The sequence below is a fragment of the Athene cunicularia genome (assembly GCF_003259725.1).
Source record: "Athene cunicularia isolate RWA chromosome 5 unlocalized genomic scaffold, athCun1 chr5_part2, whole genome shotgun sequence".
In the NCBI taxonomy this organism is placed as follows: domain Eukaryota; kingdom Metazoa; phylum Chordata; class Aves; order Strigiformes; family Strigidae; genus Athene; species Athene cunicularia.
The window spans coordinates 7,352,110-7,365,417 of record NW_020799102.1 but is presented as its reverse complement, the minus strand read 5'-3'; the positions used below and the strand labels follow the sequence as shown (position 1 = coordinate 7,365,417).

The following is a 13,308-nucleotide window of genomic DNA, read 5'->3' as shown; positions in this document are numbered from 1 at the left end:
CCCTCCAGCTAAGTTCTTCCCAGTTTGTCTACCTAGTACCAGCTCATGTCCACACATGTCTGTGCAAGTTAATGTATAAAATTCTCTTACCAGCAGCAGCACAGTGAGCAGATGATGAATTCCATTCCAACAAAATTAACAGCAGGGGATTTCTGACAAGATGGCTATAGAGTAAAATACAGTTCAGATACTCAGAAAAATGTGGGAAGCCCAAGATAACTTATTACTGGAACATGGCCTGAAATACTCGTAGCAATTCTCCATAATTCAGCAAGATGCATCTTTTGGCAGGCAGAGTGAAAAACAGAAAAAGGTTCTTTTCTAGAGAAGGGGGATACATAGCTCATTCTTGAAAAGACAGCTGTGCAAAAGAAAGGAATACGCTTTCTGCCTTTTATCTGTCAGAATAGCTGTTATCTAAAAGTTTCCTCCTCTTCTTTTAGGGTAGGACTGTGTAAAAAAAAAAAAAAAAAAAAAAAAAAAAAAAAAGAAAAACAAAACTCCTCCCAATAAATGAAGATTTAGCAAGTATTTTGATAATGCTTTTTTCTATCTAGTTCTGCCTACCTTTCAAGTGTCAGTTTGGAAGCAAGGAAACAGTAATTCCAAAAGAATAAATAAGTAATGAGAACTATTTTTTTTCAATCCCTCCTTTCCTCTTTTACTACATTAATGCCAGTGACTCAGACATATTAAAGAGTCCAAAATATCTGTTGAGTCTGTTGGGTTTTTTTTTCCTAAAGCCCACCCATTTTCTTGAAAAGCACTGAAATGGTCGTTTTATACCTGTTTTAAGAGATTTCATAAACTCCATCTTTCTGCTTGTAAATCAAGAGGGAATAGTCCCAGACACAGAGCCTTAAAGCTCCACCTTGTGGAAGATGCCTCTAATACACCAAATAGGCTCCAGGGGGGGGAGGACTTCAGAGCTTACAATTAATAACGTTTGACATTTACACTTTGTCATCAGTCACCCAGTAAAATAGCCTCTTAAATGCATTCTACCCCAGTAGAACAACAAGCAGGGAAGAGGAGGGGGGGGGCCATATGATTACCAATAAAATGAAAAGATGGTTTTATTTTGTGTCAGTAGAACACACACCCATCCTGCACTGAAGCAGTAGATAGCACACGCAGCAGTCCAGAGCAGGACTTGCTCTCAGCACATTTGCTGGCTCCTGTGTGCTGGACACGTTCTATTTGTAAGCAGGAAAACAGGGAATCACGGACAGATTTATCTGGCTGAGAGGCAGACAACCAAAGAATATAGCAACCCTGCCATTAAATATAGATAAATGACTAACAGAACTTCATCCTGTGATACTAGATTGACTGTAATTTTACACGGGTATTCTGAAAGCTGTTCCTCCTCCAGCCATCTGTTACAAATTCAACTGAAAGTCCGCATTCAGTCATCCCTAAAAGCTTGTACTGAGAGCAGCACAGCACAACCCTGTGCTGCCTGTGACTCTGCATCTAGTGGACCTTACAGGAAACTGAACCAGTGCTGCCCTCTATTGAAAGAGGAGCCTGCACATAAAAACTGCAACAACTTTCATTCCTATTTTTCTGCTTCATATATATATACACCTCCTTCTCTCCCTGTTTTTTTTTTCCTTCTGCTCTGTAAGCCTTAACAATATTCAAGGTTCTGCTTTATCATGATTTTTTCCTGCTGCTTCTTCCCCACGATGGTTACAAAGGCATCAGACAGGTTTCTAAGTTTACACACTATAATGCCATGCCAGCAGCTAGACTCCAGAAACCAAAAGAATTGCTGCACTAAAGCACGGCAGACACAGCTCAAGCTTTTACTAATGTAAGAGCAGATAAACAAATTAAAAAAAAAAAAAAAGTGAGGGGTTCAAAAATAACCCCAGAAAAATGAATTTTAATTTTTCCTTTGTCACCTACAGTACCAGTCATACAAGTGTCATGAGATGTTCTTTTGTGTAGTAAATCCAAGATACTTAAAGAACATATTGAATTAATAAATATATTGTAATTAGTAATTGTTTACTAGCAGTAATCACACTACTTTCTCCACTATAAAACTTGCAATGTTTTTATTTCCAATCAGTTGCTCCATTTTGAGATTTAGACATTCATAACAATCCAAAACTGAATAACTTAAGGACTGATATACTGTACAAAATCTGAAAGTGCAGTGCTTTTAGCAACACAGATATAATTTGGGTGAACAATACATTGCCTTGGAACACTAAGGAGCACAAAGTTTGAACTGGCTGAATGCAGGGTCTCTGAATCTGTAGAAAAGATGTAAGCATGCCACCCAAAATGGAAAATACATCACTTCAGAGGCATTTCACCTTTCTGATGCCCAGGAGCTGGGAATCTCAGCCCCAAACCCCCAACTGACAGCAGCCACCAGAAGATTTGCTGCGAGGACATTGTGTGCACTTCAAGTTTCTGTAGCCGGAGGTGGGCTCCGTTCCCTCAAAATCATCCAACACACCTCAACCTCACCGCAGTGCGCCAGCCTCCCCAGGAACGGCAGTGGAGGGTGATGGCTGCCTGCTCGCCAGCCCCCTTCCCTGAAAAGCAGTGTCATGTCACACACACTAATCTAGAATCCAATGTCAGGTTCACTTTTCAGCACTGATCATATTGGGGAATAAATAAAGAGTGATTACTCAACTTGCAAGCAAAAGAGGGCCTGACCTGGTGCCGCATAGTACCCTTCAAATCTATTTCTTAGAGTGCATGTTAAACTATGTTAAAAGTACTTGTTTTACATAACACTGAGTATTTTATTCTTCCTGTTCTCTAAGCTATACTATCAAACTCTGGATGACTTCACATAAGACTTCTGTGGGGAGGATAGATTTTCTCTTTTAAAGAAAACAATGGAACATATCCTAGGTTGTTCAAGGAAGATCCCGGTTACCCCTTTTAATAAATTAAAGGCAGCCTTTTACTGCTTTTACTGCAAGAAAAGTGTTCCCAGCCTCTATAATTTTCACTGTTGATGGTTGTTACCTAAGAAAAGAGCCCAGATACAGTGGAACAATGCAACATTTATTAATACATTTTAAAGCCAACAGAAGAGATTAAATATACCAGTACAATTTACCTCACCTTTCCACACCGTGGTCTTTAAGATGAAACTATCAAGTCTTTATTAAAAAAAAAAACAAAACAAAACAAAACCAAAACCCCAAACACTCAAACAGTCTCTATTCCAAAACGTAGAAGTGTTATCTTAATTTTTATAATTCACGGAGTAGGACCAAAATCATTGGTAAAAAGAACACTATGTATGGATAGGAGGCCAAAATCCCATTTGGATATTAACGACAAAGTGAAGACCTTAAAAAAAATGGCATGATGAAGCAAAAGTATCTGTCATCACTAGCATGTGAAAATCCATTGTTTAAATTAAGATTTGATAATTCCTCTTCATTAAATCAAAGCTTCAGCCTAAAAATGACATCTAATAGAGAAAAGTTTCAAAGCCACTGTTCTGACTCTGATCCCCCATATGAGACTATCAAAAAGGCCACTCATTTCAAACTGTCTTTTCACAGAATAATCTTTTGCTCCCTACCTTGCTTCAGCTACACTTGTGTGCAAAAATCAGATGTGGTGGTTTGGATTAGTTTACTTGCAAGCTCTGACCACTGCATTCAAGAACAGACAGACCACATTTCACTTAGGGAAAGGTACACCTCATTACCACAGAATTGAAGGAACATACTGAAGCTGAGAAAAGAAGCACTTTTTGTCTTTTTTTTTTTTTTTTAAGGAAAGGCTATATATAGCACTTTAACAGATGCAGCCAGATTGTTCCTGCAACAGTTAAGAGCAACAACACACCTAGCCTAGTCCAAATCAGTCTTGTTGAGATAAAACTGCATCATGTTTCTAGCAATTTCTGCCTTAGAAATCTAAAGTGTCACAGCTAGATTATCTCTCTGAATGCTCCGAGAGCTGCCACATGCTTTGTCACTACAGCAGTATCTTTCTGCTTGGCAGCCTCGCCATGCATTATCACTCCTTACTTAGCTGCCATATGCTTAGTTTCTTTGGCTGGGAGATACGATGCCTGCTGAACCACTTAGTCTGCAAGTGTAAGAACAGCCTCCATCTCATGAAAGGGCTAGCAGAACCTGACATATAATTTTTTTTATTCCACAATTTCAATTTGATTTATCATCCTACAGAAAAAAAATCCACTAAACTCCAAAGCTCCCCCCAAGGAACCACAGAAGCAGCCTGTCAACATGGAAGCATATTCTAAATACACTTTTCAGCATCTCCTCTCCATTGTAAATAGTTAAAAAAGCAAAACTTCGTAACAATAAGGCTGGACTCAGGCTGCCAGGCTACACAGAGAACTACATGCAAATGTTATGATTACAAGAGCAGTGTTCTGGGCAAATAATTGACCCAGAGTACAAGAACTGGGCAGAAAGCTCAGAACCACAAAAAAAATAATGCCTGTTTCACCTTATAACAATAAAACAAAACCTCCAGCTTTCATAGAAATTACAAGCCATAGTGACTAAGGGCATGGTACAAAACGCATCCGTTTGCAATAATGATGTACTCTGACAGCAACACACATCCTGTGACCTTTAGTCCATATAGGCCTCTTCTGTATGTTTAAAAGGAAGTTAGGTTAGAAGTATGGACCGCAATGACAGATTACATGCGTCTCACTGATGAGTCTCGCTATGAGTTACATCATTTTCATATATTTAGTAACTGAAGACATCAAATAATTCTGTTGCTAGCATCCTGACTGATACTCCTTGTCTGGGATTTCACGCAAAGTGCACTTAACGTTTATGGTACCTGCAGCTCTCAACTATCAAAAAAGGAGGAAGATGTGAATCAAACACCATACCAGCAAAGGAGGTTAAGCAGTTAAAAAAACAAAAACAAAACCAAACAACCTTGTTTGTAATACTGTGACAAAATTTGATCACTACAATTTAAAACAGGCAATCAGAACAAGCTTCCTAAAGAAAACTATCTGGAGAAAATACTAAATAGCAGTTTCGGTCTCTTCAGTCGAAACTAATATTGATGTAAAAAATAGTAGTTATAATAAACATAATGGAAAGTTCTTCCGAATTTGCTACTGATATATGAATGTACGGAAAGAAAATATTTTTCTTTTTAATTTGCACTCTCACTCTACTGAGATTTTTTTTATGAAGCCTGAGAAGACTGACATATTCTTGAACCTTGTCCTCATCCAATTCTAGAGAAGAATTATAAACCCATGCAGTTAAACAGGCAGACTAGATCATGCTTTTGAAATTTCACACCTCCATAGATAAAATAACTAAAACCTTGAAGCCAGCCAAGGAAGAACAGCAAACTTAGCTATGCCACCTGATATAGCCTATGGGGAAGGGCCAACTCCTGAATGAGCCTCTTAAGGAAGAGGAAATCTGTTTTGGTTCTCTTTGGTTGAGAAAGACATCAACACACACACAAAAAGGTAAACATATGTGGCCTGCAATGAATATGAAAAACTTAATGTCCAGCCTTTTTATGCACTTGGAAAATTTCAGCATTCTTCGGAAGGCACATTTATATTAATTATTTCCTGAATTATCTACAGCACTGCACACAGGGAAGCAGCTGGACTCTGGAAATTCAGCTTCTCCCTGCTGTTCATCCTAGTGTTACATAGTCGACCAGCTTCTATAGTGTGACAGCCATCCTTGTCTTTAATCTCTGCTTTTAAAGAATTTTCTGTTTGTTTTTGTTTGTTGGGTTGGTTTTGGTTTTTTTACAGTAACTTACAAGATCAGTATCTCATCATAAAAATCTTTTGTGTCTAGCTAATTGGCAATGTCAGCATTATAGTCTTAACAGAGAATGACCTAATCCATCTCATTCTGCATTGTAAGTAGAGTACACCTCAATTATCTTCCAATATGTGATGTTAAACATACTGCAGTTATCAGAGGTAACACACACACCCTTTGGGTTGTTGGGAAACAGTAGCATTCTGGTTTGCCTGGTTTAATACAGGATAGCCACACCTGTAGTAGAGCACAATGACAGGAAAGTCAAGTTGATTATCAGAGGTATTCTTTTCTCTGATAAAAAAAATACCCAGTATATTTCATTCTGTAAGTTATTTGCATGATCATTATGACCACTCAAAAAAAAAAGTGTCAGACAGCGAGGCTGAGCTAATTAAATCCAGCACACTTTACTGTTACTGAAAAGCTCTCTCGCTGACCAGCACAGTAATACTCATCCACAGATACAAAAAAAGCACTTTCCAAAGCACTTCCCCTGCTACGTACAGGGTACAAGACCACACCCCCACAAAAGCAGAGGTCAAAGGCAGAAGAGAAAGTCTTCATTTCTCCTTACACCTTAAATAAATGTCTTGCATACTGGCCTCAAAATCACCCTTCAACCCTAAAGTTCTTCAAGGTCCCAGACCTTAATAAGAAGTCATACTGTCAACCTTACAGTGTTAGTTTCTTCTTCAACTTGTAAGTTGAGTAAATAAACACTAAAACCACCCTAAAGATATTGTAAAACAAAATATTGAACAGATAAACACATTTAACACTTAATAGTTATCACCAAAGAGACAATAAAATACATTTATTAACATTTCATCGATTCAGTTTATAAACCCATAGCACAGGAGTCAGATACAATCATTAATCAGGTAGCATTAAGTGAAACCCATAATCTAGAAACCAGAGAAAAGTCCTTTGGATGTTTCAGAAAAGAATTTAAGTAACCATCTTCCTTCTAGCACAACACACATAACCTGAGCTTTTCCCAAATAAAATGAATCCTTTCCCATTTAGTACTTCTCCCTTTCTTGCCTAGAGTCCCAGAAGGGGGATATATCACCACTATGTAACAGGCCCCCCATTACCCTTTTCTTTCTCCCACTTTACTCACATTCTAAGCACTTAGTTTACTGGGGAAGCTTTTCCCAACAGGGTGAATCATATTTTAAGGACATGGATGCACTAACACATTTCATGGGAAAGTAATAGACTTAAGATAAAATACAGAGACCAGTAACATACTCATTCATTATTACTGTTGTTCTGACTTCGAGGTTAATAAAACTTTAACCATGATGCATGCAGCACAAAGAGGTATATTAGTTCACATCTTAAGAGACTTATCTGAGCCTAACTTTTGTGCCACACAGCTGCAATTTAGAGAGCCCCTTCACACAGCCACAAAAACTAATGCAGGAAGTCCTCCACTTCCTCCCATTCTCATTACACTTCCAGAATTATACTTGTGATAGAAGCAGCAGCATCCTTCATGTAAACATGTATCTTCTTGATTTGCTTGAGGCTGCACAATGTTCCTTTGAAAATAAGTCACTAAGAGGCCCAAAGCACAACACTCTCATCTTCTTTATGTCTGCCTGGGAAACGCAACATTCACCTCCCAAGGTCATTATGAGGAATACCATTTATAACTTGCTAAGCTTAAGAAGCCATACAGCTCTGCATAGCTGTCAATTTAGGGCAGCAGCTTAAAGACAGGGCAGCAGCAAAGCAAAAGGAAAGAGAAGAGTTTCCCCTTCATAAAGGTCTCAGTTCTCTCAGAGAAATCTCACGGTCTAACAAGATGCACCTCATAAATCAGGTGCTATTCTTACTTGACAAGCAGAAAGATGGCTTTAAATTAAAAAAAAACCTGAAGCACAATTCATCTATAGGTCTGGAAGAGGTGAATGAGTATTTCAGATCCTTGGCATTAGTGGTGGTATTCCTCTTAAAGTTCTCAGCCCAAAATCACTTTCTTTTCTGAAATAAACTACTTTAAATACTGGAATCTTTCAAAGAATTGCTTTCTCAGGCACTGCAAAAAATGTTTGTGAAGATGCAGTAGGCCACAGCAGAGGGAAACCGCCTTTGAAAACCCTCAGTCATGTATCTTACATTTAAATCATCTATTATCTAGCAGGCAAATGCATTACAGATTTAAAAGTTAATAGTGAAGATCAGTACCCTGATTTTCATTAAAAACTCCTCCATTTTCTGAAGACAACTAAACATGAGTGACAAACTAATTTTAAATATTGTGTTTGCTGTTGTACTCTTCTTGTCACACAAGCATGTCCCAGACTACTGCGGAAAAATTATTAGTGAAAAATGTGTTCATAGTTATCATGTTACCAGTAAAGCAAAAGTAAGAAACTCAAAGCCTAACCATCAACGTAGATGGAAATCTAAACTGAAGCCACAGGACCCAAGTGTCATATTTCCTTCCGACTTAGGCCTGGAGATATTCTAGGGGGGGAAAAAAAAAATCATCCAGGATGGTGAAGTATGCCTCTCAAACCTGCTGCATCACTGCCTTTTTCAAAGGCTCCCTAGAAAATGTGGTGCAAGGAGGAGATTTATCTACCCTAAAAAGTGAGGTACTCAAAATACTGTTTAGAGCTTTCAACTAAATGCTGCCAGAACTCATTCAGCTTATTGTAATGCCAGATGTATCTTAAATTCCTGGTAGCATTTCACAGATAACTTAGATACAAAACACAACAGTACCTCTGTTGCCCACTCTTGCTTACTTTTTAAAATGTATAAACAAACCAAGCTGAATTGAAATCATTATGTTACAAAACATCCTCACTATCACTTACTTCATGGACTACAACAGCGCAGTTATTACTTATTATCCAGTTTATTGAAATGTAAGCATTTTTGACAGCATGGCTTAGGAAAAAAAGTCAGATTTTTGCTATTTCAGGGAAGGGATTCTTTTCATAATGTATAATTTTCCATAAATATATCTGTAAAGTCCAGAAATTCCAGCTTGTTTCTTCAAATGGTCTGCTGTTAATTCCTCCATTTAACTGGAATCCAAGAGTGCTTGAATTCTTCACTACTATGTACAATATTGCTTCTGAAAATTAGTCTATTAGCAAAGCAAAAATTTCTCTGTTAGACTGAAGAGTACAAAACATACAGAGAATAGCCACTTTTAAAACATACTTTTGATGTGATTTGCAAGATTCTAGCAGATGAAAAATGAGTTAATTCTTCTGACTACTGCTCCTTCTGTGGACCTACAGCAGTGCTGCTATAATACAATAGTAAATGTAGGTTATTTGTCACCATTTAGGTGTGCTAGCACTGCCTGTAGAACCAACACCCACAAAGTTCCTCCACAATCAACAGGTGAGAGTAACGCTCATATAGGTAACTATATCCATACTGACCCACTGAAAATACACTCAACCTATATAGCCCAGTCTTACACTGAGGGGAGAAGACAGAGTATAACCACTGTCTGGAGTTACTGGTAGCATCACTTTCCTAACATTAAAGGTGTGCTGCATTTTCCAGTACCATGGTCTGTGTTAACACAAAAGTCATCCTGGAGGGAAGGAAAAAAAAAAAAAAAAAACAGCTCAGTTGTTCCTCTGCCTATGTAGATAGTTATCGTACCTACTAAGGCTCCAGCCTTCTTACCATCTTAATAAGATGCAGATTAAATATCTCAAGGATATAACCAAGTCTTTTAAAATTAATTTTATTAGCAGAACTCGATGACTTACCTGGGAGTTAACTGTTTTAGAGATGGAAAGTGAAAGACAAGAAGGAACTGGAGAGACATGTCTGAAGTCACCTAGTATGCTAATAGCCAAATTCAAAATAAAAATCCAGATGTCTTGAGTCCTAAACTAGCACTCTGTAGCCACAACGAGAAAATCTGAAATCCAGTTAGTCACATCAAGAGCAGCACTGCTTCTAAATAAAGGGTTTTATTTCATATTCACCAACGTTTCTTAGTAAAGTCTCATATCAAATATTTATAACAATATGGACACAGCAGAATTCTCTTCCTCCTTTCCTCTGAAAGCATATGGGAACTTACTTGCAAGGAGCAAGTTTAGAAGTATTTTATCCTCCTCATCAGAAATGGTTCTTCAAGGATTCAGTGAAGGTAGAGATCTAGATAACGTTTCTCATTCATGTCTCTGATAGGTCTATAGTACATGTTCAGCATAACAAACGCAGACTGCATTTTCCGCCACCTGTGAGATACCTGCTTTGTACTTGATTCAGGCTCTACAACCACAAATTCAACAACAACCCGGAATGCCAATGTTTGTTGGGGTTTTTTTTTAGTTATGCTGAACAAAGGAGTTAAATAGTGCCCAATATTCTACAAAATACTTCCTCACTTTTCCTTATTCAGTATTTCCCCAACAACAGGTATGCCACAGAAAGCCAGAGTCCTGGTTTGCATGCATTTCCTTCCAACTCTGCAAATCAGGAGTTACCTGCAGTCAGAGAGCACCAACAGCTCTCCCCATTTCTCTTTCAGTGCTCTCCGGCCCTGAAGCATTACAATGCCTAAGAGCAACCAAATAGCTGCTTGGGGATGGGGGGCTGGGATAACAGACATTAGAGGCTGCAGAAAAAAAAAGCCATCCTTCTCTTTTAGCAACATTACTGCTTGTCTCACCTTCTAATTTCTTTATCTGAGGAGCTAGCAGATTTGGAAAAGACTTTGGAGACTGTTAATGTTTTCAATATAAACGATTTCTCCTTTTTCTATTTTCAGTTATTTAAGAACAGGGTTGAAAGAGGGAACCCGCAGTAAGAACTGCAAAAAGCCAAACCTAGACCTTCCATATTTGAGGTTACTTTGTTAATTACTGTTTTACAAATTTTTATAACAAAACCCTGATGAAAATACTGTTGTGAAATACTTCCTCTTTCATTTATTCACACAGACAAGTTATTTCAAGAACTCAGACCATTAGTTTGTCAAGAAAATGAACTGGCAAACTTTAATATGCAAGACATTACTGAAAACTGCAGCATATTTTGGAGCAGCCTATGTTCTCTCAAATACATGTGCACACTTGTACACAAACACCTCCCTGCCCTTAACTGAATGGAATACCATACATCCTCATGAACACGCTCTCCTTTTCTAGTAACTGCAGCAGTGCATGTTATTACATTTGTGTTTACAGAGAATACCTTTCTCTGTCTTTGACCCTTACAGGCAATGTTCAGAGATTTGCCTCTGATGAAAAATACCAGCTAACACTTGCTAAATTGTCACACAAAAACCTGAAAAATCTCTATTTCTTGAGGATACCCTTGAAGTAATCAGAGCACCCCACTGCCACTTGGTCTCTCCACTGCCTGCTGGATGAAGCTTGCACTGGCAGCAGCATCTTCATCCACTCAGTGGGTGACACGCTGGTTTGAAGCCGAGTGCCACCATGCCTACCGCCATCAGGTCCTGCCCAAAGAAGAGAGCTCAGAGACCAGTTCCTCCTGGAGGGCCTTGGTGGCCTAGGTGCACACATGTTTCTCCAAGGAACTCGGGGGCAAGAAAAACTGATTCATCATCAAGAAGAACAGCTAAGCTAAACAGAATCTAAAATTCATTAGTTAGCAGAATTCACAGCACTGTAATTATAAATCCTGGTAAAGTACCTTGGCTAACGAGGAAACAGGAATTCACAACAACACACAGTGTAGTTTCAGGTTTCTCTCTTGAGCTTGATGGAGCAGGCAAAGGGATGTTTGACAACAGTGGGAAAAGCTATATGGCTTGTTAAAACAGGGACAGCCGCCCTTTTCAAGTGACTAATGTAATTTTTTCCCTCTAATTGTAGTTAGCAGGAAGGTGATATTAGAATAAGTAGCTCCAGGCAGTACATTTCTCTTATAATTATCCAGCATTGATTTGTTTTTGGTAATTGCCTTTGGACATTTTAGAACAACAGACATTATGAAATATACACAGAAGGAAAAAAATGAAAGAGATAGTTTTTTCATCAGACAGACAAGTACACATTTATCTGACACAGCAAGTAATTCGTCCTCTTGTTTCTATCAGAAAGTGATGTTGAACTGAGGAAAAAAACATTTCATAGTAAGTTAGAGGCCTAGCATAGTCACAATGTTAGCATGAAACTTGTACAATTAAATCAGGTTTATGTAAAAGCGAAGCAAACTGATCTGTACAACAGTCCTGTGAAGGTTTGTAAAATGTTACCAGTAAGAATTTAAGAGCTGTAGGTTGAAGTACAAATATAGGAAAACAACAGACCAAATCTTATAATGTACTTCTGGTTTTGGAGCTGTTTTTTTTGCATTTTCATTTTCAGTGCAAAAATAACAGAGCAGTGACTACCGTGCACTCACCCGCATGTAAAAATCCCCCAGCGCAACACTAAGTTTTCAAACAGGTCCATATCGCGAGATTCAAACTTGGATCAAACTCTGCAGGGCAACAAAAGTCACTCCTCCAACAGCTGCTGGCTGTTTTCCCCAGGAGGAAACACCTTCAGCTTACAGTTACGTTCCTTCAGAGCCGCACAGTCCCCACGAACCAATAGATCAGGCCACAGCGCAATCTTGCAAGGCACAGAATGCTGGAGATTTTCAGCCTTCCCTCTGCTCTCTGGCACTGGGGACAGGCTGACGGTAGGTACCGCACGCGGGGATGGCTCTGTCTCACCAGGCTTTCAGCGGCTGTTTAGGTAGCACTGACCTCAAACTGCCACTAGCCTCTAGCAAGACAATCTGATTTGTGCTTTGTTATTCTAATATATGGATTTGCATAGTATTCTTGAAAATAGTTTGCTGGAAACAGACTAAAGTTTTCTAAACAGCACTGTTGTCCCAGTCATTAAATGCTTAGTGGAAGCCATACCCCAGCTTTTATACTTCCATCAGCTGTGAGGAGCAATTCCTTACCAAACATCAGGAAGCACTGGAATACCAGCCTGCATTTCACACAGTAAAGCCTGCACTGTAGAATCAAGTGAAGTAATTTTCCATGTTCTTCCAAAAATTATTTCATGCCATAAACATTAGCTACTCATTCTCCAGATTCTAAAACAATACGTGACGCTAATCACAGATTTTGCCTACTAAATGGATCATTATCATATCCTTCCATTAAGGACAGTGTGTTCTACTTCCTTAATGGTATCAGATTTTGCCTGCTAAATAACTACAAAGCATCATCATTGTATCCTTCAATTAAGGTTATGGTGCTTTGTTTCCTGAATGGTGATCGACCAAACAATACATAAACTACAGGAAAAGAGCATCATTCTTCTCTCATGCTACCTGCAAATCTGATTAATGTTAAGACACTGTTATTATAGTCAGTGATACAGACAGCAAAACGCAAGATAAGCTCAGATGAGTACCTGTTCTTGCAAGAACCGGCACATTTCTTTTGCAGTCCGTCTTAATACCTAAAATAGTCAGACCCCAGATTCAGAGTATATGAGTGCAAGTTTCTGCAAGAGTACTACAAGGTGTATTCACTTTTGTTTTATCA

The 13,308-nt window shown here is 38.6% G+C and overlaps 1 protein-coding gene across 2 annotated transcripts in view; it reads right to left on the bottom strand.

The window, feature by feature from the left end:
• Positions 1-12,223, bottom strand: part of MOB2 (MOB kinase activator 2) — an 88,814-nt gene extending 76,591 nt beyond the window's left edge. The window contains exon 1 of one of the 2 annotated variants that reach the window (XM_026850481.1): positions 12,159-12,223. In XM_026850481.1, coding sequence (XP_026706282.1) covers positions 12,159-12,208 — 50 coding nt within the window. In that variant the 5' untranslated portion in view covers positions 12,209-12,223. Of the gene's footprint in view, positions 1-90; positions 160-12,158 lie in introns of those variants that run through there. The other variant, XM_026850483.1, reaches the window with a different exon arrangement.
• Between the last annotated feature and the right edge of the window lie 1,085 nt (positions 12,224-13,308).